At 52.5% G+C, this 17,377-nt stretch overlaps 7 protein-coding genes across 7 annotated transcripts; 2 read left to right on the top strand and 5 right to left on the bottom strand.

Moving 5' to 3' along the window:
- Nucleotides 1-1,262: 1,262 nt before the first annotated feature.
- BO85DRAFT_155691 (putative MFS efflux transporter) lies at nt 1,263-3,254 on the bottom strand. Its single transcript, XM_025654184.1, has one exon. The coding sequence runs from the start codon at nt 3,101-3,103 to the stop codon at nt 1,613-1,615; it is 1,491 nt and encodes a 496-aa protein (XP_025511541.1). The 5' UTR covers nt 3,104-3,254; the 3' UTR covers nt 1,263-1,612.
- Nucleotides 3,255-3,665: 411 nt separating this feature from the next.
- Nucleotides 3,666-4,352, top strand: BO85DRAFT_155706 (putative eukaryotic translation initiation factor eIF1a-like protein). The gene is made up of 2 exons (XM_025654185.1): nt 3,666-4,107; nt 4,161-4,352. Exons 1-2 carry the CDS (start codon nt 3,797-3,799, stop codon nt 4,264-4,266), a joined length of 417 nt encoding a protein of 138 aa, XP_025511540.1. The 5' UTR covers nt 3,666-3,796; the 3' UTR covers nt 4,267-4,352.
- alg3 (dolichyl-P-Man:Man(5)GlcNAc(2)-PP-dolichol alpha-1,3-mannosyltransferase) lies at nt 4,329-5,854 on the bottom strand. The gene is made up of 3 exons (XM_025654183.1): nt 5,718-5,854; nt 5,107-5,630; nt 4,329-5,034 (listed from the first exon to the last, which is right to left on the bottom strand). Exons 1-3 carry the CDS (start codon nt 5,836-5,838, stop codon nt 4,438-4,440), a joined length of 1,242 nt encoding a protein of 413 aa, XP_025511539.1. The 5' UTR covers nt 5,839-5,854; the 3' UTR covers nt 4,329-4,437.
- A 181-nt stretch (nt 5,855-6,035) lies between these two features.
- On the bottom strand, nt 6,036-6,992 carry BO85DRAFT_405808 (uncharacterized protein). The gene is made up of 2 exons (XM_025657313.1): nt 6,874-6,992; nt 6,036-6,808 (listed from the first exon to the last, which is right to left on the bottom strand). The coding sequence occupies exon 2, from the start codon at nt 6,721-6,723 to the stop codon at nt 6,289-6,291; it is 435 nt and encodes a 144-aa protein (XP_025511538.1). The 5' UTR covers nt 6,724-6,808; nt 6,874-6,992; the 3' UTR covers nt 6,036-6,288.
- Nucleotides 6,993-7,478: 486 nt separating this feature from the next.
- Nucleotides 7,479-8,838, top strand: BO85DRAFT_442308 (serine/threonine-protein phosphatase; the record flags this gene model as incomplete). Its single annotated transcript, XM_025658831.1, has 2 exons — nt 7,479-7,495; nt 7,575-8,838. 2 exons carry the CDS (start codon nt 7,479-7,481, stop codon nt 8,836-8,838), a joined length of 1,281 nt encoding a protein of 426 aa, XP_025511537.1.
- Nucleotides 8,839-9,908: 1,070 nt separating this feature from the next.
- On the bottom strand, nt 9,909-12,838 carry BO85DRAFT_442307 (putative C6 transcription factor (NirA); the record flags this gene model as incomplete). Its single annotated transcript, XM_025658830.1, has 5 exons — nt 9,909-10,928; nt 11,060-11,081; nt 11,117-11,485; nt 11,540-12,522; nt 12,665-12,838. The coding sequence occupies 5 exons, from the start codon at nt 12,836-12,838 to the stop codon at nt 9,909-9,911; spliced, it is 2,568 nt and encodes an 855-aa protein (XP_025511536.1).
- Nucleotides 12,839-14,007: 1,169 nt separating this feature from the next.
- BO85DRAFT_381396 (NRPS-like enzyme) lies at nt 14,008-17,118 on the bottom strand (the record flags this gene model as incomplete). Its single annotated transcript, XM_025656416.1, has 1 exon — nt 14,008-17,118. One exon carries the CDS (start codon nt 17,116-17,118, stop codon nt 14,008-14,010), a length of 3,111 nt encoding a protein of 1,036 aa, XP_025511535.1.
- Between the last annotated feature and the right edge of the window lie 259 nt (nt 17,119-17,377).

Genomic DNA, 17,377 nt, shown 5'->3' with positions numbered 1-17,377 from the left:
GGGGGGGGGGGGGGGGGAAGTCCGATCGATCGCGACGACGGGATGTCAGGTCAAGTCAGCTTCCTCCAAGGCAAGCAAGGCAAGGCAAGAAAGTCCAGGGTTTAAGCCACTCGGAAAACGTGAGACAAAGTTGGGCCCGTGGCGATGAACTTGACGGCTCAGAGTTCCAATATTCCACCTGTGGCTGAGGCCGTGTGGAAATGTGGGAAAAAAAGATAAAAACGGGTGTGAACTCCCAGTACCAGGTTAAGTATAGGGTTTCACTATAGAAATAAGAAGAGAAAGAAAAATAGGGAGGTAGTAGTAATAGTAGAAGTTAGGAAGAGAAAAGAATAAACTCTGGTTCGTTCTGCATGTTATTATTTTTTCCTATTCAATCCATTCTGTTTTCTTACCGCCCGCGATAGTCACTCACTCACACTCACTCACATTCACGCTTCTTTCTCCTTCAGGCAAGCAGTCGCGGGTTCGGAATGTGATGGACTGACTGACTTAGTAACGGGATCAGGCAAAAAGTCAATCCGCACTGCTTTTCCTGTCCCCATAATTGATGGACTGATCTCTGGATCGACCATCGGGGCAACGACACGGCCGGGAAGAATGATGCAATCAAATCTATTCTCCCTCTTCAACTACTGTAACTAACTAGATAACTGATCTGACTGACTGACTGGACTGGGGCTTGTTCCGCACAGGGTCTCTGGTCCATCCATGGATGATCTGTTTCATCTTGCACGCACGGAGAATATTTGCCCAGAGGAACAACAAAAACAACCCCCAACATCAGTAACTCTTCAGCCCAGGCACGTAATTCGGGCCCAATCACCCGAGATTCTCTCGCCGGAGATGCGAGATAAACTACCGTTAAACTATAACGTTGTGTTCCCTGTCTTTCGGTCCTCTCTCCTACCATCTCTGCCGTGGTGTTGATGGAATTGGCCCGATTCTCCTTCCTCTTGTGCCGGCACTTCGGGTGTCCACTTCTTGACCGTTTCCTCTCACCCTGCGTCTGCCGATAATACTAAAAAAGAAAAATTCTGTTAACTAAAAAAAGGCAAAAAGGCACTAAACAGTTTGTTTCCATGGCTGCTGCTGGGATCCTCCCCCATCAAAAGTATTGACTCCCACTTGGCATCCGAGATCTATGATCCCCTTAAACCCACAGCCACAGTCCCCGTGAATGACGTCTACAAAAGGGTCGAGGTCCACCCTTCCTTCCCCTCCTCCTGTCGCCTGGATGAGGGGTTTGCTGGGGCGATTCTAGTGCCCCTTGCTTTTCAACCCACTTCCATGTCTGCACCACGCTGCTTGCAGGTCATGTGCCGTCGGATCATCCGTCCATGGCTGCCTTACTAGCTTGGAGTCCTGCGATTGGGGAGACATATGCACCTAGAGAGACACCTGAAGACCGCGAAAAGAAAATGGGAAAGGCAACAGCTGAACAACCCCGAATAACAAGGAAAAAAAGTGAACACATATCCGAGAAGTAGGGAGGACATACGGTACGGAAATCAGAAGCGAAGGGGCAAAAGCACACTACGATGAAGTATCGACATCAAGCGTGACGCCAGATGACAAATTGTGACTGCACCCTGCAGGATGGCGGACCGGTTTACTCGGATCTCTTCGAGATACGAGGAAGGGACAGCCACCCCATAAGCATTACGCCGTACAATCCAATGCATATCGGATGCAAGACGTACGTGCTCACTGTTTGGGCCAGCAGACCGGTGAAGAATGGTGACACTGCTCCCCCGCTACTGCCCATGGCACTGATAATGCTCAGACTAGATGTCTGCATTGAGCGCGGCAGTAGCTTGCTGAACACTACCGTGGCGCAAGGATACACTGGTCCCAGTAGTAGACCCACTACGGCTACGGCCACGGCGTCCCCGATGATGTTGGGAATGAGCCAAGTCATGAGCTGAAAGGCAACTGATCCGAGCACCAGTAGGATGACAGATAGCTTCTCCCCGACTAGGTGGGCGGGATGCGATAGGACAAACCGTCCAACGGTAATGCCAGCCCAAAACCCGGCACTAACGTAGCCAACCCGTGAGGGGTCCCCATGACGATAGTTAATAAGGAACGAGACCAGCCAGCCGGAAATGGAGACTTCCGCACCTTGGTAGGCGAAGATGAACAGAGCTCCAAGTAGAGTGGGTCGACTCTTCAGTGCTTGCTTCAGAAGGTGTGTTCTGGCCGGCTGGACTGGGCCAGGCGTTTGCTGAGAAGTGGTTCGATGGAGCGCCGTCAGTAATTGTGTTGGGGGTTCCTTCTCATATTTCCGGAACGCCCAAGCGGAGAACACCATGTTGATCAGCGACATGGCCAGGTTGATACTGTAGAAGTAGGACCATCGGACCCCATGAGATGCCAATGCCGTCGCCACAAGCGGGCCTATGATGCCGCCGATGCCATAAGCACCATGAAGAGCGCCCAGAGCTGCAGTGCCGTTCACAAGGTTCGCGCAAAAGACATTATTCAGGGCTAGGTTGACAGCCATGCCGAGGCCTAGTAGGAAAAAACTGGCCACAACGGCAGGGAATGGTGGCTTGCAGACGAGGATGACATAACCAGCGGTCGTCAAGCTTGTAGCCAAAGAATAGGTCTTTGACCGGCCGAGCTTTAGCTCCAGCATTTGGGTCAAAGGGGCAGCAAGAATGAACCCCACCGCATTTGTTACAAAGATCAGCGACACGATAGCATAACCGATATTGTAGTCTTTCTCCATGTAGGGGATGAGGGCTCCAGGAGCGCTGTCGTTCAGTCCCCCGGCGAAGTTCATCAAGCAAGCACTCAACAGCCGCCATTTAGTCATTGGCGGACTCTGTATTGCGGGAATGGAGTCCACAGCTTCCTCTCCCGGCGAAGTGGGATGGCTTTCCAATTCCCCGGGGCTTACCGGCGTCTGCAAACCCAGTGTCTGCTGAGAGGGTATATCGGCGGTCTGTTGACTGCGTTCTCGTCGGAGACCCTCTAGTTCATGGTCTGAGGGAGCATGAGGAATCCCTTGCTTATCCTTGCGCACCACCGCTGCAGGACTCGTGATTAGCGGCGGACTCTGGATGTCCACGAGAGTACCCAAGGCTGAGAACGACATCTTCAGCGGAGTATCCAGTCAGTAAAGAAATTCCTAAGAAAATGTAGTACGAAAACTGTGAGGATCCTAGGAAAGAGAAATCTTTCAGGGAGCTCTGGGGATCCCCGACGTGTCGAGATCATTATTAATATCCAAGAAAGTGAATTAGCTTCAGCGGAAAATCACCCCGCAAACCCCACCAGTAAGCAAAGATCAAAGAGATAGGATTCGGAAGCCAATCAGGCACATGCAAGTTTCACGATATGATACATCCACTTCAAGTGCCGGCAGAGGTGTCCAAAACACGAGGTCAAGTGGTCTAGATGCCAGGTTTTGCCCAGACATTGTGCAGGAGACCTGACTCGCAAGCAAGACCCTGCTTCGAGGAATTTCGTAATACACTGTGTAGCTGGCTTGAATATCACCTTTTCTTTCGAGCTTCCACTGAACATGAGCAAGGCACTAGGTATTTGAGGAAGAGATCTAGAAGGCGGGGGAAGGAAGAGGGAGAGAGAGAGCGAGACTGGCAAAGAAGCGGATGGGGACCCACACTCCCCACCGGGGATTTTCTACCGCCCGAATTTCATCTTTCGAGAAAATCCTCCGCAGTCGACGGTTTTCGCATTTTGCTCGCGCATTCTTCAGTCTCCATAATACTCAATCAACGTCAGAATTTCGTAACCTCCCACTGAACCACTCGTGTGTACTTTCGATATGGGTCCTCCTAGGCGCAAGGTTCTCGCTACGGCGGAAGAGACCATGTTCCCGCCGGATGAGCTGCCTCAGGGCCATCTGATCGCCCGGGCTATCAAGGCGACCGGAAACAACATCTACTCAGTGGAACTTCCCTCGAAGGAATCGGTTTTGGTGGAGCTCCCTGCCCGCTTCCGGTCGACCATCTGGATCAAGCGGGGTTCCTACGTGGTAATCGATGCCAATGCCCTCGAGGGCCGCGACAACAAGCTCAAGGGAGAGATTGTCAACATCGTCCGTGATGAGAAAGCGTGGCGCAAAGCCCCATTCTGGTGAGTGGATACTTCAATCGCAGTGCCTGGAGCTACTACTGATCCCTTTGCAGGCCAAAGGAATTCGCCAAGCAAGCTGTTGTTGTCGCGGACGACTCGGACGAGGAGGATGAATCCAATGTCGGCAAGATGCCTTCTTCAGATGAGTCGGATGCTTGATTGGAATCTTATTTGACCTTCAGGCGTCGGGGCCTTGTCGCATGGGCAATAGACTACTTAACAGAGCAATCCTGTTCACCGCTTCTCATTTATTCCTCGTGGGTACAAGACCGATTGCGATTATCGATGCACCTGTCACAGCCCGATCTCGATATTGGCTGGATGCCACTTCTATTGGATATGCTCTTTACCGCTAAGTTTCGAACGCATGTTATCAAAGGCGCTGGCGCTATTCGCAAGGACGCCGAAACTCTGGGCAGCAAGTGCGAGGACAACAACAACGGAACTGAGGTTGGTGCTGGGGAATACATTCCAAGCCCACTCTTGCATAGCCCAGATGAGGTACAGCAAGATGGGATGAAACCCTGCGCGCCAGAGGAGGAAGGGTGTCGCCCAGGAGAGATAGGCGAAGAATTGATAATGAAGGGACCTTGCGCATAACAAGCCAACTGCGAGAGACGATAGCATCACGGTCATGATGTAGGGCCTGGAGAGAGATACTGTGCGCTGTCGACCCGCAAGCAGATTCTGGATGATTACGGGCAAGCTAGATCCGGAGGGCCTTAACCAACCAGTGACGGCAAAGGCGCCCAGCAGCACGATATGGATGGCCAGCAATGCCAGGGAAAATTTCTTGGACAAGAATAGTTCTTCGCCGACAAACCTCCAATTGACTGTCCACTTGAACATGAACTGTCTGGTTAGCTCGAACGCCCGCGAGAGATATCCTGCGGGGTTGTTTTGTAGGAACGGTATAGCAAGTAAAACCTGTAGCTCAAGGTCAGACTAGTCTCCACGCAACTCGGCCTTGGCCAATTCTGCAGCCTCACGGGGACCTACCTGGATAAGCACGGCCAGAACCCCCAGTCTCACACTAGGTCCAAGCGACAGACTAAGCACCGTGACAACGGCAATAGCCGGAGCCAGCAGCAACAAGGTCATCTTAATCGCCACACCAGTAGACCACACTGCGACCGCAGCCGTCCACTTCCGATTCATGAATAGCAGAATGGCAACCCACATTGCCAACGCCGCCAAGCCATCATTGAACAGACGCAGGACATAAACGCTATGTAGTCTCTTGGAAAGGACCAGCAGCGGAAGTAAATACGGCGGAGCACCCGACTGTTTATAACAGCACAGCACAACCACCAGCGTGATCAAGTAGAGCACAGCAAATAGTATTTGACCGAAGAAAATATCGCGCCCCTCATCGGTGAGATGATAGAGGAACGTATAACTGTATACATGACCGGCCGGATAGACAAGGGGACCAGTGGATCCTTTGATGAGAGTGTAATCGCGTTCACCGGACAAATAGAGCGATATCTGTTGCATATATGTGGTCCAGTCAATCTCGGTATCTGCGAGTAACAGCAACGGGGCTAGGTTAGTGGCATTGCTTCAACTTGTCGCAAAACGGCGTGAACGGAGCTTAGCTTTAGCCTTACAGGGAACTTTCCAGATAATCAGCGCGCAGAGAAAAGCGTCGCCTAGGACCAGAAGCGGAGCCATCCATTTTGTGTGTCGGGGATTGAGACACAGATCGCGAATTAGGCGCATCCAGTCCATCTTGCGTGTGGTTGTTGATTCAGACTACATTCTTTCACAGTTGTAAATGTCGGGTGGCCTCTTCGTGCCGGAGAGCCAATGAGAGCTGCCCCGTTTGGGATTAGCGTTCGTGGACACACAAGTCCGCGCGGCCGCATGTCTGCAGAACAGGTGGGTTCGTTACCATAGAATTGAGGCGAATTGTACATCAATTGACAGTTGTATTTAATCGCGTATGCATAATCATATAGTAGACAGTAGTTGTAGGTACACTATCGATACAAAGATGGGTATATTGCTGCCATGGGTCAGATCTTGTGCCCGGCCGAAAATTTCCGAAGCCAACCTCCGTCGAAGCCAACACGACTGCTTCATGGCCTATTTCATGGTGTAATCCAAAACTCATTCACGCTGTACATGCTCAAGGCCAAGTTGAGCCTTAATTGAGTCCTTCCGCTTTCCTTTTGTCCGCTACCGACCCTCCCCAACCCGTTGTGACTGTGTCGTCGTCGATGTCGGCATATCTCCACTACTCGTAAAACCCAGCAATTCGCCCAGAATTCCTCGCGGCTTGGGAACTGGACACTCGTGGCCTGCCTTGGCCAATCTCTGTGCTTCTTCTTCTAATTGTAGAAACGTAGACACCTCCTCATCAGCAGCCGGCTGCGTCTGGGCGAGCGGATTGCCATCCTGGCTGAGAAGTTCTTCGTCTTTCCGACGTCTTCTGCGAATTCTCTGAATTGGTTGCCCATCTGCCGACATTATCATCTCGGAATCGGCGAATGTGCGACGCGGGGCGGGACAGGGAAAGACATGTGGTAGGCCGACGACGACCAAGGAAGCCAGGAGCGTCCCAGCGAAGAGGGAGGACGTTGACCGTGACCGGGGATGTAGATGCGGCGGCATGTTGAAAGATGGATGTGATCAATTGAGGAGTAAGGTGAATTATTATGCGGAGCGGAGGGTGACGGTGACAATGATGATGCGTTGACTAGGTCGGGGACATCGGTCAGTTTCAGTGCATAACAACCATTGAAAAGAAAGGGCCAGTCAAACCTTGTAGCGACGAGAGCACAAAGGATTAAAGACAGGCAAGGCAGGAGGCCCCAATCACGGTATGGCCTCACCAATGGATAGCTGGGGGCGCGATAGAAGGACCACCGGGGAAGCCGGGGAGGGGAGAGAAGTTATGATGGGGAGACTGGAAAGGGAACCGAACTGAGGCAGCAAATTCAGGCTACAAACTTCCCGAACTGGATGAATTCGGTCTAGTCTTGGCGATCAGATCTAATCTTATCTTTACTGCATATGATTGGCCATCAGAGACAGCGGCGAGGTGCAAACTGGAAACTGAAGGGACTCAAACCGCCTGAGCTGCCATCGCCCACCTCTGACCTCTGCCTCCACTCTTCTGCCCCCTCTCCTCCCTCCTCCCATCTCGCCCGTTCTCGCTCTGCTTCAGTCGAGCACTGCATTAGACGAGAAAATGAGCGTTCTGTTTTTCTGCGCTTAGCGGTTTCCTCCTTCATCCATCTTGCGCCCTTTCCATCGGCATTGACTCAAGTGCCTCCTCCATTCTTCTGCCGTCAGGACCCACCCTCCCTGCTCCCTGCTCCAACTCAGTTGCTCATTCCGATTATCTCCTGCTGCGCTCGAGCACCATGAGCGACCTTGACCGGTATTCCCTCCCTTCCCACCCCTCTTACCCTCTCCCCCTGAGACCACGATAAGCTAACATCCCACTTTTTGTCGCGTAGGGCTATCGCGCAATTACGCGCTTGTCGGTTGATACCCGAAGCCCAGGTCCGCGAACTCTGCTACAAGGCGCGCGAGCTCCTAATCGAAGAAGGAAATGTAGTCTCCGTTGACGCGCCCGTGACAATCTGTGGCGACATCCATGGCCAGTTCCATGACTTGATGGAACTGTTCCGCGTGGGCGGCGACGTCCCGGACACCAACTACCTATTCATGGGCGATTTCGTCGATCGCGGATTCTACTCCCTCGAATCCTTCCTCCTCCTTCTCTGCCTCAAAGTCCGATACCCCGATCGCATCACCTTGATACGTGGCAACCACGAATCGCGCCAAATCACCACCGTCTACGGCTTCTACGATGAGTGCATCCGCAAATACGGCAGCGCCAACGTCTGGCGATACTGCTGCGAGGTCTTCGATTACCTTGCGCTTGGGGCCCTCGTCTTAGGCGCCAGCTCAGAGCTCGAGCCCACCGGCCCCAGCATGGATACCACCCAATCCACCATGCCGATCGATGACGAACTCGAGACCGAAATCCTCAACTCCAGAGGCGAAGTCACCATGAGCACCTATCGCCCCCGCCCACAACACTCCTCCGACCCATCATCCATCTCCCCACCCCGCGACATATCCGCCACATCCAACCAAGCCCCCTTCCGCTCCGGCGCTGCCGGTACAAGCGCCTCCGGCGACGCCGGCGGGAGCTACGGCAGCCGCACCGGAGCCGTGCTCTGCGTGCACGGCGGCCTCTCCCCAGCCATCGACACAGTCGACAAAATCCGCCTGATTGACCGAAAACAGGAAGTGCCACACGAAGGCGCCATGTGCGACCTGCTCTGGTCCGACCCCGACGAGATCGACGGCTGGGGTCTCAGTCCCCGCGGCGCGGGGTTCCTCTTCGGCGGCGACATCGTCAAACGCTTCAACTACCGAAACGACCTATCACTGATCGCGCGCGCGCATCAACTCGTCATGGAAGGTTACAAGGAGATGTTCGACGGCGGGATCGTAACAGTCTGGTCCGCCCCCAACTACTGCTACCGGTGCGGCAACGTCGCCGCTATCCTGGAACTAGGCGAAGATACAAGCAACGGTGGCACCGTCGCCAGAAGCAATGGCGACTATGGAAGGAGTAACGGTATACTGGGATCGACCAATAAACCAGCCGTCCGCAGTCCCGGGAGACGGTATAGGGTGTTTGAGGCCGCGGCGCAGGATACCAGAGGCATGCCTGCTAAGAAGCCTGTTGCTGATTATTTCCTGTGATACCATTTGCCGTATGAACGAATGCATTTTGTTATGCCCTTTATCTTATCTACATCTGTTCTGCTTATGCGTCTCTGTCCTGTCTGTGTCTGTATCCCAGCCGTCTTCCTACCGCCTTGTCCTTCCAACATCCTCGCATCTTCTATCCCCTTTATATAGGCCGGCCTGTGCATGAACATGACTTGTCTTTCCCCTTACTTCTTATCATCATCTTCCTATCAACTATGATACTTCAGTCGTAGTTGTTTTGTCGTTGGTTGGTACAGCCGTTTACTGGACACTTAACACGATGATACACGCATGCTTTCTTGCATTTCACATACAGAATTTGAAGCTTTTAACTTTCTTGATCTCTTTCTTCCTATGTACTGTTGTGTTGTGTTTCTTTATTTCGGGCAAATGAACGACGGACGGGCTTTGTATGTGTGTGTGTGTGTGTGTGTGTATCTGCATCATCCATGACTGCTAGCATTTGGGTCACGATTGCCTTTTGTTACTGTTTGTTTGTATCTTTTTTTGTGTATGGTCGGGGTTGACCGAATTCATTTGACCAAGGCTCTGTTTACACTTTACACTTACTCTGGTTTAGGTAGTTGATGGGTAGGTTTGTATATTTCGGGTTTTCATGGTAGTTGGGTTTGGGCATCCGCGATCACTACTTGATTGCCCTGCTGCCTCCGGGGCGAGCTAGTGAGGGGTTCTTGAAATGCGAGGAGGGGAGCCGATGTTAGCGATAGGTAGGGTCAAGGCCGATCCTCTTGTAGTGATTTTTTTCCATTATACTGTTTGAATCGATATCTAATAAATCGCCCGAAAGGGTATGGTATGGTGTCCATCTTCATATGAACTATACAAGAAGCCTGAAATGGAACCCGAATGCCAGCATCCAAGGATGATCCAGACATCCAAGAAAGGCGAAGCAGATAGCACAAAACAAACATTAGTTCAGGCACATATGCCAAACTTATCGTAACATCGTAATTATTTTTCTTTATCTCAAGGCACCGCGGGGTGCAACTTGCGTTGCCAAGGACTGCAACGGAATTATCACCTTTTGATTGTCCCAGCAATCACACGCCACTGTAGCCAGGCATTCCTGGATGCTGCTCTGGATTGGCACTCCCTGGAGGGGCTCCAACCCCAAACCTCATCGTTGGGGTTGGTCGAGAGCTGTTCTCGGCTCCCGATGTCTGCCCAACGTTGGCGTAATGGTTTCCGAACCGCATGTCGGGTTCTCTCCCAGTCATACCAGGGTTCCATCCTGGCACCCAATGGTCCATTCCAAAGGTCATGGCGCTCGATTCACGAGACCACCAGTCTTGGCTCTCTTCTACTAGATTTTCCGGCCCATCAAAGGGTGTTACAGGAGACGATGTCGTGGTTGCAGGAATGTTCTGCCCAGTGGTGAATGCGCGGATCTGTTCTTCGTCCGGGGCATACCAGACCTCCTGCTGGGCCACCGGAACGGGCTGGAACTGATTATAGGCGTTGGTTACGGGCCGGAGATACGTAGGCTCAGGAAGCCGGGTAGCGCCCTGCGCAAGCTGGACGTTCAATGACCGCTGCGCTGCACGCACAGCCGACACAGAAGGTGGTATTGGAGGTCCCGTTGTGTGTGAAAATCCCGTGGACCCCACCGAAGTGGGTGGCGACTGCATCACAGGACCGCCATGCTCATGTGAACCCATCGGTCTCCCAGCCTGTGGATAAAGGGCACTGCTTGGATCTGCAACCGGATAATGCATGGTTGGAGCTGGCGGTGACTCCTCGGAAGGCGGAGGAGATATCGCTTGATCCCATGAGCCCCAGGATCCCCATTTGGCATGTGTTTGTTCGAAAGTGGCTGTAGCCTCTGCCGGCAGTTCGACATGCCACTTGTTGGCAGAAATCTCTAGAATCCTAAGGGTGCGCCGTGCGCAGAGCCAACTCTCACCCATCTCTTCGAGATGCCGCAGGCCATGAATGACGTCTCGCTGAGCATTCTTCTCTGGAAGATTGAGAAGATGTACAGTCAACGCGGTATGGGCAATGTAGACTGCAATGTTGCATATTTGCTTGAACCCGTAGGTCCGTTTGTACATCCTCAGCAACTTTGAGATTGCAGAAGCAGCCTGTGTGCACAATTTCCGGGGAGACACATGTTGGGGAAGCGGAGAATTGACTTTGGAGTATTTGAGGAAAGGTCGATAAAGGTGTATGAGAAGGAGCTGGTAGAACATACTTTTGGTCTGTCAGTGATACAGCTTGATGCGACAGCAGCCATCACGATGAAACTTACTGCATTAGAAGTGCCTGAGGAAGCTGGCCCTCTTGTGGTCTGAGTTCCTTTGGTAGATCCTTCTTCCAGGCTTCAAGCCTTGTATGCAGATCGCTGAGTTTCTTGAGTTCTGCCTGCTTAGTGGTGGGTTTCTCCTTCGGAGTCGGGTCGTAGAAGAATACAAGCAGGTCGCCATTGATCTCGCACAGCCGGAAGATCTGAGAGGCAACGGCTCGGATCCGCGACGGTTGAGTGTGCTCACGACCTACTCCCGTATCCATGTATGGGGACCATAATTCAGCTTCCTCGTTAGGCAATATATCCACTTTCGGGACGCTAATGCTAGATCCCGCCAACTGGGGCTGGCGACCGAGGTAATTAGACCAGCACCTGCGAATGTTAGATCACATCAAAGATCCCCTAAGAGACTGTATGGTCACATACTTATCGAACAGAAAGCAACCCCAGAATGTTATCCGGCGTGCATCCACTTCTTCTTCGCCCAGATCCCGCGCCCCGAGGCTGGTCGAGTCAAAGTTGAGGCCCAAATCGAAGGCCATCCGAAAGCTCATCCCACTGTAGACCCAGCCCTTGCTCTCGCGGCCACAACCCGCCTCACGCACCGACAGCAGAGCCAGCGCTTGTACGGTGCATAGCTTTGCGTTCGCGTGTTCATCGTTCTCGAAAAATAGCCTTTTGGCCTCTTTGAAGAAATGATCGCCCGCCGTGGCAGAATTCTCTGGATCCTCCCGAGCGCCTTCCCAGGAGCTGAAATGACAACCCAGAGCTAGCATTGCATTGACGAGCAAAGTCGAGCAATACTGGCTGGGCACCCCGCGTATATAGTCCCGATAAAATAAATCCTTAGAAAGGGTCGTGAAGAACGGGTAATGCCAGGTAAAGTACATTGTCATGAGATGACTGATCAGTCTCTCATCCTGAGTAACACGGGTCCACCGTGTGACGGAATAATCACCATGGCCCTGATCCAATTCCTGGGCACCTAAAGATGATCTAAATTCATTCAGCTCCGACCCGGGAGGCAGAAAGATGAGGTTCGAGGTGCCGCCAATGAACTTGCGGGAGCCGTCCAAAACAAGCTCACTCATCTTCCCTGCTAACTCCGACTCGAACTGGTCAGTTTGCGTTAGGGCTTCATCTCCGCTAGCTACTGTGTCCTCAGGGCCTGCCGTGGAACCTCTCCCTTGGCCGAGGATCGATTGTGCGACATCTTCGAGATTATCGCAGGACCGAATCTGGCGAACCAAGTCGAATGCATCCTCCTCTTCGTAGTTCAATAAGGCTTGTATCAACGTCAACAATGTAGTGTTTTTCGTTCTCAACGCGTCGGTATCCTTCTTATAAACACCTTTCCTGCGATGGTCGGAATTCGGATCGTAGACGCCTAGGGTATTGTGAGCCTCTATCTTTTGAGAGGAGCATGAAAGGCAGTACTATACAGGCTGTGTGATAGACAGAGGAACAGGCTGCGCAACTCGGTAGATTTCCATCGCACTAGACCACACCATCAGCTACAAAGAGCATGTACAGCGGTAGGGTCGGTCGTACCTTGGATTTCCTCCTGCGGCAGGCGATACACGCCGTACTGACACAACGTCTTTTCGAAGCCGGGCCATTGTCCGATTTTGTAGCTTGAGCTCTGGTCGGAGCTTTCCCTCGAGAGCCTGTCAAGGTGGGCGTAGCGTCCATCTCTTGCGACTTCTCCGCGGAGCTGTCTTCCATCGCTGTCAGGTCCACCCAGAAGTGTTCGGAGAAAGCGTCAAAACAGGGCGAAGCATGCTTCTCGAGGGGGGAAAGAGCGGGTCGGGCTACTGGAGAGGGAACCCAGAAGGCCCCTGCACAAAATGGGTGGAGGGGAAGCGCGGGTCGAGGGTACCGGCATAAGCTCGACAGCAAAAGAGCGAATCTGAGGCCGTGGTAGAGGCATTAGTTAGGCAAGCGCGCAGGAGCTAGGACGGTACTATTGGCAAAGTCGCAGAAGGAGCTAGTGCAGAGGAAGGATGGAGGTGTTGCGCAATCGGCAATCGGAGGATGTCAGGAAGTCGAGAGATGCATGTTGGGCGACTCACAGATCAGTCCAGTCAGTCAAGCCGAGATCGAACCACAAAAAGAATTAGACTACCCCGCGACGTGCAGGAATGGGTTGACGAAATGACCCGCAAGTGGAGGCGACGGATTGCTCTGGGTAGAAGATGGAACCGGGGAGGGGGTTTGTACGGGGTAAAGCAATGAGCATAGAATGAATGGAAACCGACGGAGGATGATAAGAGGAGATGATCTGGACGGAATGATTGGACAATGCTGGAGGGGGGTTAAGTAAAAAGGAAGAGATAGCGAGTCTGTGCAACTGCGCGCCGGCAGCTCGACGATCTGGCCCGGTTGGTTGGATGTGCGGCGATAAGAAACGGTGGATGACTAATGCGCCCTTCCAGAGTCAACTCTAAGTATAAACTAGCAGTTAACTATGAAAGAGGGTACTGTAGAAAGATAAATGTCACTTAGGCATCGGCATATACTATGGTGATGATGAACAGACCATGATAAATACTTGGTTATCTAGTAATCGTTGTTCATCTTAGAGTTCTGCGTGGAAGTGACTAGTACTTCCCTCTGTGGATTCATATCTGCAAGATAGTCATGATATGCTTTCTTTTTCTCTGTTCTGACTATCAGACATATCCTATTGGAAGAAAGAAGGGCATCCCACCATCAAAGAACTGATTTGGATCGTTTCCGGTCGGCACAAATAGTTGGTTACAGATTACCGCTGGTTGGTTATTACTAAAAGAGGTTTAGTGTATGTGCCTGATCCATGAGGACGGGAAACGGCCTATCTACTACTACGTAGCCATGTGTTTCATCACTTCACGCTCTCACCATCCTAACCGATTCTACACATCATAGAATCCTTTCCGCTTCCAGAATGCCATGCTGCGTCTCAAGACATCGATGGTAAATGGTTTATACTGTGCTTCAGGGCAACCGGCAAGGGCACGAACAGTATTCGTGCATTCATATACTGGCGAAAACTGAGCACACTCCCAGCGCGTCAGTTCTCCAAGCACTCGCTCCTGTAGGAGGGGCATCAGCGGCGCGAGTGCGCCTTCCGACGTACCCGACTTGACTGCCTGCTCCACCCAGTCGGAGTAATTGATCATTCGCACGGGATACCCGGCTTCGTGGAGGAGAATGATGGTATCCTCAACGGTTAGGGACTTGGTCCGGTCGGGGGACAGAATGTGGTAGGCTTGACCAAGATTCTTGTTCTCCGAAGCAATTTGGAGCACCGAGGAGCAGACAAAGTCGATCGTGCAATACTCAAATCGCATGTCAACTATTCGCGGGAAGGTCCCCATCTCCATGCACCCGACAATCCATCGCGTAATAAAGTCATCAGGGTTACTGGCGCCAGTGACGCTATCTCCGATGATAAAGCCAGGACGGTAGATGGCGATCGGGAGGCCCTTTTCCTGCATACGGCGCACCATCGCCTCGGCGGTCCACTGGCTCTGCCCGTACCCGAGGTCGTATCGCAAGGCAGGCAAGTGCTTTATCAGGGGACTGTCTTCGGGGATGCTTCGCGTGCCTAGAATCATGCCCGACGGACCGAAGACATCGATACTCGACATGTAATGGAACGCCTTGCGGCGCCCGAGCGCTGCAGCGTTCAAAACGTTCCGTGTCCCTATGACGTTGTCGCGGTGGTGTTCCTGGTACGACTCGCAGAAGTTGACCTTGGCCGCAACGTGGAAGATCACACTGGCCCAATCAACCAGCCAATTGAATTGCGTTGGTCCAAGCCCAAGCTTCTCGTCGCTAATGTCTCCCTCCAGAACCAAAATTTTCTGGGAGAGCTCCAATGACTCGGGAAACAGATCGTATTTCTCCATGGCCTTCTGCACTCTAGCAGCGGCGCTCTGACCGTCTCTAGCTCGAGCAATACACGCGACCTGCTTCACACCCGACCTCTCAATGAGTCGGCGGAGGATATGCGCTCCCACAAATCCAGTCGCACCAGTGAGGAAAGCTCGCCCTTCCGCTGCCGACTCCCAGTCCGGAGCGAGTGGAATGTCATTGACAATATCAACGTCGTTCGCCCAAATACTCGTATAATCTGGGGCGTTCTTGTATCTATCGTCCCCGGGCGCCTGCCCAGTGTCAAGAAGATCACACAAGCTTGAGAAACGGGCATGCGTATGTAGTTCATCCATGGTAATTAGGCGCTCCAGCCGATGTTGTATGAGTGCTATCAGAGCCGCCGCCTGAATGGACGAGGCACCTAAAAGAAAGAAATCTTGCTCAGGCGTGGGGTGGGACACTTGGAGTAGCTCCTCCCATATTTTCGCTAGAACTGACCTCGTGTCCGTGTCATTGGGGCTGATGCTTGTGTCATTAACGACCCTCCGCTTCCTTCCAGCCTCGCCTTTACGTGGGCCCTGTGCATAACTGTCCAGAAGAGCCTGGCGGTCGACCTTTCCATTGGCCGTCAAGGGAAAGGTTGTGACTAGTTCGAATCGCTCCGGGATCATGTAGGATGGCAGGGTGGCCTGTGCAAATCGAAGGATGGCGTCTTGACTCTGCTTATTCCCGCCACTGGGGATGATATACGCGATCAAGATAGACGAGTGGAGAACCGACAAGGGTGGTCGTTGTATGACCACACACGATTCCACGAGTGGGCTTGACTCCATAATCCGCGAAATTTCCTCGAGTTCGACGAGAAATCCTTGATGCTTGACCTGTGTATCGCGACGGCCGATGTAGTCCAAGAATCCTGGTTTATCCCGTCGCCACTGGCCAATGTCACCAGTACGATACAGTTCGACAATTGAACTACCAGCGTCAGTCGTGCTGTCAGTTATGCCTGTGCCTTTTGTGTACCGGTGTGGATTAAGTATTTGGACAAATCTTTCCTCATTCTCACGTTTTCTGTGGAGATAACCAGCTGACTTTCCCGGTCCGCCAATGCATATTTCGCCATGGATGCCGCTTTCCTCGATAGGCTCCAGGTTATCGTCTAGCAAATAAACAATGGCTTTTCCTATAGGCTGGCCAATGCTGATGCGGTCTTCCAGGCAATCCGGCAAGGTTACCCTGTACAAGGTTGTCAGGGTAGTCCCCTCAGTAGGACCGTATCCATTCCACAGGTTTTCTGGAGGTTCCTTCTCCAGAACAGATCGCAGCGCTCGTGGATTCGCCGCCTCGCCAGCTGTTATCACATGGCGCAAAGCACGAAATGCATTGGGGGCTGTCGACGCAATAACATTGAAGAGGGCCGTTGGGATGATCATCACGCTCGCTCGAGTCTCAGTCAAGAAGGCAAGAAGACGGCTTGCGTCGGTTGCGACTCCCTTGGGCAGGACCACGATAGTCGCCCGAGCTATCAGCGTGGCCCACGTTTCAAACAGACTCAGATCAAACCCAGGATTGTTGAATGCGGTCACGCGATCGGTATAGGACAGCGGAGTCATGTTGTTCTCCATTGCCAAATGGAGGATGCTGCTTGTCTGGATCTGGACGGGCTTCGGCTTTCCCGTGGACCCCGATGTGAAAAGGATGTGACTCCGTCCATCCTCTTTCTGGGGACAGTCTTTCTGAGTAACCAAGTGATTATCGTGGCGGAATAGCGCGGGTTCGAGGTGTTCCATCGGGTGAAGGTCGAAGCCTTCATACCGCTCGGTGCACAGATCCTCAACGATCACTCGTCTGACGGCAACATCACGTAGCAATTCACAGATCCGCTTTTGGGGCTGTTTCGGATCGAGAGGGACGCATGTTGCACCGACGAGACGGACGGCCACTTGGGCCACCACTTGACTCAGGCCAGGGCTGAGGAGAATACCGACGGGCTCTTCCGCCTCAACCTTGTCTTTCAGCTGAAGCCTGTCCGCCAGACATGTGGCACGGGCTAGCAGTTGCCCATACGTGAGGGCTTGAGGCCCGTCCAGCACGGCCATAGCGTCTGGATGCTCTTGAGCATGTTGCGCCAGAACTCTTTCCATCATGGTATAGCAAACCATTGTGGACTCCACCGTTCGAATTGCACTCTTGTCTTAGCGGAGACTTGGGTCCAGTTCAGTATAAAGGGACGGTATCTGAACTGAGCGGCTACATGCAAATGGAGGGTTTGATGAAATATGTATTGATTGGCAATCAAATGTCTCGATGCTTTCATTTGTGGTTTCTTCCTGTGGGCAAACAGGAAAGCAGCAAGGCAAGTACTTATCATAAATCCACGGTACCCTCCAAACAACATCGCCG

The sequence above is a fragment of the Aspergillus piperis genome (assembly GCF_003184755.1).
Source record: "Aspergillus piperis CBS 112811 unplaced genomic scaffold BO85scaffold_23, whole genome shotgun sequence".
Classification (NCBI taxonomy): Eukaryota; Fungi; Ascomycota; class Eurotiomycetes; order Eurotiales; family Aspergillaceae; genus Aspergillus; species Aspergillus piperis.
Note: the sequence above shows the minus strand (reverse complement) of the source record. Positions and strands in the feature narration are given on the sequence as shown.

Bases quoted from the DNA above. Each gene is read 5' to 3' on its own strand.
- BO85DRAFT_155691 (XM_025654184.1), bottom strand. From the start codon at position 3,103: ATGTCGTTCTCAGCCTTGGGTACTCTCGTGGACATCCAGAGTCCGCCG.
- BO85DRAFT_155706 (XM_025654185.1), top strand. From the start codon at position 3,797: ATGGGTCCTCCTAGGCGCAAGGTTCTCGCTACGGCGGAAGAGACCATG. The intron at 4,108-4,160 runs GTGAGTGGATAC...ATCCCTTTGCAG, and splicing joins TGGCGCAAAGCCCCATTCTG to GCCAAAGGAATTCGCCAAGC.
- alg3 (XM_025654183.1), bottom strand. From the start codon at position 5,838: ATGGACTGGATGCGCCTAATTCGCGATCTGTGTCTCAATCCCCGACAC. The intron at 5,631-5,717 runs GTAAGGCTAAAG...TGTTACTCGCAG, and splicing joins GATTATCTGGAAAGTTCCCT to ATACCGAGATTGACTGGACC. The intron at 5,035-5,106 runs GTAGGTCCCCGT...CTTGAGCTACAG, and splicing joins TTCTGGCCGTGCTTATCCAG to GTTTTACTTGCTATACCGTT.
- BO85DRAFT_405808 (XM_025657313.1), bottom strand. From the start codon at position 6,723: ATGCCGCCGCATCTACATCCCCGGTCACGGTCAACGTCCTCCCTCTTC.